This window comes from Sardina pilchardus, chromosome 20, assembly GCF_963854185.1.
Source record: "Sardina pilchardus chromosome 20, fSarPil1.1, whole genome shotgun sequence".
NCBI classification, from domain to species: domain Eukaryota; kingdom Metazoa; phylum Chordata; class Actinopteri; order Clupeiformes; family Clupeidae; genus Sardina; species Sardina pilchardus.
Window position 1 is genome coordinate 24660125 of NC_085013.1, and position 3227 is coordinate 24663351.

The 3227-nt window shown below is 43.5% G+C and overlaps 1 protein-coding gene across 1 annotated transcript; it reads left to right on the forward strand.

The window, feature by feature from the left end:
* Positions 1-293: 293 nt before the first annotated feature.
* LOC134067791 (protein enabled homolog) lies at positions 294-2953 on the forward strand. The gene is made up of 5 exons (XM_062523238.1): positions 294-392; positions 739-768; positions 906-1529; positions 1844-2610; positions 2814-2953. Exons 1-4 carry the CDS (start codon positions 390-392, stop codon positions 2264-2266), a joined length of 1080 nt encoding a protein of 359 aa, XP_062379222.1. The 5' UTR covers positions 294-389; the 3' UTR covers positions 2267-2610; positions 2814-2953.
* The last annotated feature ends 274 nt before the right edge of the window (positions 2954-3227 follow it).

Below are 3227 nucleotides of genomic sequence, written 5' to 3' on the forward strand. Positions count from 1 at the left end.
GGTCTGCTTATTGTGTGTGGTACGGATCTGCAATACGGGTCTACTTATTGGGTGTGGTAGGGGTCCGCTTATTCTGTGTTCTACGGATCTTCGATAGGGGTCCGCTTATTGGGTGTGATAGGGGTCCGCTTATTCTGTGTTGTACGGATCTGCAACACGAGTCCGCTTATTGGGTGTGGGCTACATCTGGCCCACAGTCAGATACCGTAGGTCCGCTACATACGGATCTAAAGGCTTTCATGCGGATCCGGCCCAAAGGAAATTGCTATCTGGGAAAGCAACACACAAACTGACCGATCGAGGAGAGGAAGTTCACTAGAGAGTTGTTCTGCCATAGCCGATTAAGATAACGAATTTATATTTTGTCTTCAAGAGGTTGCGTCTTCAATATGGTGAGTTTGGGTGAATTTCAGTGATAGGCTAGTTGTCATTTTATTTATTTTCTTCCATGATTGTCGGCTATACGTAGTAGGCTACATTTAGGCTAGGCTACTTTCCACTTTTTAAATGAGTCTCCAAATGATGAGTTGGAGTAGGCTAATAACAAAAGCTTGGCCTCAATCCTCAAATATTGTGAAAACGTTTGAGAGGAAAAACGGCATTGGTAAACATATTGGTTTACTTTTATGCCCATGCACTAATTCAAAATGTATTACACATTTTTGAAAAAGGAAACCTATATGATCTAGCAGACAACATTCTTACATTAAACAGCATTACATTTCCTATCTTTGTCAGGACTTTATTGATGAAGATTCCTGTGATGAGGTGAGACCATTTAACGGTTTGCATTAAAGTATGACATTTAAAGAGACATCAATGGCCATGACCTTTCTTCAAACTGAACTGAGGTTGGCATGTGAATCACAGTACTGATCAGTGATCACCTCACATTTCACTTGCAGGACCTGACTGAGTTCACGTCCAAGTTCATCTCTGCCACGGCTCTGGAACGCCTGCATCCATCAGAAGCTCACAGACCCCTTCCCACAGTTAGCCTACCAAGGCTTAATGTGGACCTCAGGGCTGAGATCCTGAAGGCTGTGCGGGACGCTGCAAGAGCTCAAGAGCAGTCTTTGCAGGCGACCATAGAGAGCATGAAGAGAGAGCTGGAGAAGACCATGAAGAGCAGACAGGAGGAAAGACAGAAGAAGTTAGCTGTCCTGCTCGAGGGTAGGCAGACGAGGGTCGCGCAAATGGAGAAATGGAAAGAGGAGAAAAAAGCCATCCTCCATCGAAGAAGTGGCGGACACAATGAGGAAGAAGCAGAGTGTGCCGTTGCAGTGCTGAAGGAGGCAATTGTTCACTTGCCCAGGGTGATACACAGCCTGGATCACTCGAGATCAGTGGAGATTGAGGAGCTAAACAAGAGAGAGGAGGAAGAGGACTGTTCGGAGCTTGAAGCGTGGAAGGAACAACGTTCACACTTGGCCACCATCATCAAGGAGCAGAACAGAGAGACAGTGGCCAGAGTCGCTCAGCTCTGGAAGTCAACGACGGAGGGAGAAAGCAGAATGTGCAAGAAAACCGTGAGTTTGGGGGGTTCTGTGTTAATCCATTTAGTCAAAATATCAGTAGGCTATCTTAAGTGCTTAATCAAGGTATAATTTCTTAAAATAATACAGTACTCGTAAGTAATGGATTTGATAGGGGATGAGTAAATATTACTGCTAGATATAACTGCTTATTGAACACACAATAGTCTCCACAGGAGAACACTAACAGCCTACTGTAGCTCCTGTGATTTTATTTATGGTGTTGGTGCATTAGTATCAGAAGGTCAGGCTTATCAACACCCTAGCATTGTCAGTTACAAGATGCTATTTTTCTATCAACAATACAGAGTGCTGTGACACTGGTTGTGCCATCCCAGCTCCCTCCACTGCCAGCCAAGCTCCCTCCTCTGCCATCTCCACTGCCATCCAAGCTACCTCCTCTGCCATCTACACTCACAGCCAAGCTACCTCCTCTGCCATCAAAGCTACCTCAACTGCCAGCCAAGCTCCCTCCTCTGAACCTACCCCTGCGGAGGGCACTCCGTACAGTTGCACCTCTGCCTCCCATCCAGTCCAAGACCAAACAAGAGGACCTGGAGAGCATTTCAGATCATCCCACACAGGTGAGACCTTTCCAGTCCAGGACCAAAGAGGACATAGAGAGCATTTCAGATCATTCCACTCAGGTAAGTACCATCCAGTCCAAGACTGAACAAGACGGCCTAATTCTAGAGAGTATTTCAGATCATTCCACACAGGTAAGAGATTAACATTAAGATCATCAGAACCACATGTCATACTTTTCACCAGTAGCCTATAACTAGGTATAGAGCTTTATGGTGTATGCTAATGTAATCTACACAGAGACAAAAGTTGGACAGTGCCGTAATAGCCAATTAGAAGTCCAGTCTGCCTGCTGCAGACAGTAAACATCTCTCTCTCTCTCTCTCTCTCTCTCTCTCTTGACACAGAGTGCTGTGGCAGAGCATTTGATGGTGAATCTTGATGCTGATGGTCAAAGTCCAGAGGCTTCTAGCAGGTCCTCTGAGTCCCTAGCGGCAGGTGACAGCATGGTAAAGCAGGAGAAGAAAAAGACGAAAAGCATTAAAAAGAGGTGAGATTGCAACCACACAAAACGCATAACATGATCTCTCTGAAGAATGTACTGGACTTGAAGTCGCTGATGAACTGACACAAGAGGTTGCGGAAAATGTAAACCAACACCTGTCAGCTCAACAGAAACCCTTTTTGAATCCTTCAAAGTTATTAATGTTGTAATAGAAATTGCGATAACGAAACATTTTCTTTTGTTTGTAGGTTTTTCCAGTTCCTCCGAAAGCTGAACTGCTGCAGTGCCAAAGAGGACTAGAAGACCCATCCACCCACCTTCATTATTTTCATTAGTTTAACTTTCATAGCCATCATAAATACATCTAATAAAAATTGATGGTCACATTTCTGCATTAGTAATTCCATTCATTTAATTGCATATGCATATTATTGTCCAGCTATCAGAACGTTCTTGCTGAGAATTATTAATTATATATATATATATTATATTAATAGATCTGAGTGTACAGATGCTACTTTTTTACTGCTTTGTGATGTTAAACTCCAAGTGAGAGGTGTTTTTGTCTGTTTTGGGGCCTAATGTATATAACATTTGAGAAATGTACCAAAGTGACCCAGAAAAGAAAACTGATATGGATTGATAAATAGATAGGTGTAAAA

Excerpts from the sequence above, each read along its gene's own strand:
- LOC134067791 (XM_062523238.1), top strand. Across the intron at positions 769-905 it reads ATGAAGATTCCTGTGATGAG|GACCTGACTGAGTTCACGTC; the intron begins GTGAGACCATTT and ends TTTCACTTGCAG. Across the intron at positions 1,530-1,843 it reads GCAGAATGTGCAAGAAAACC|AGTGCTGTGACACTGGTTGT; the intron begins GTGAGTTTGGGG and ends TCAACAATACAG.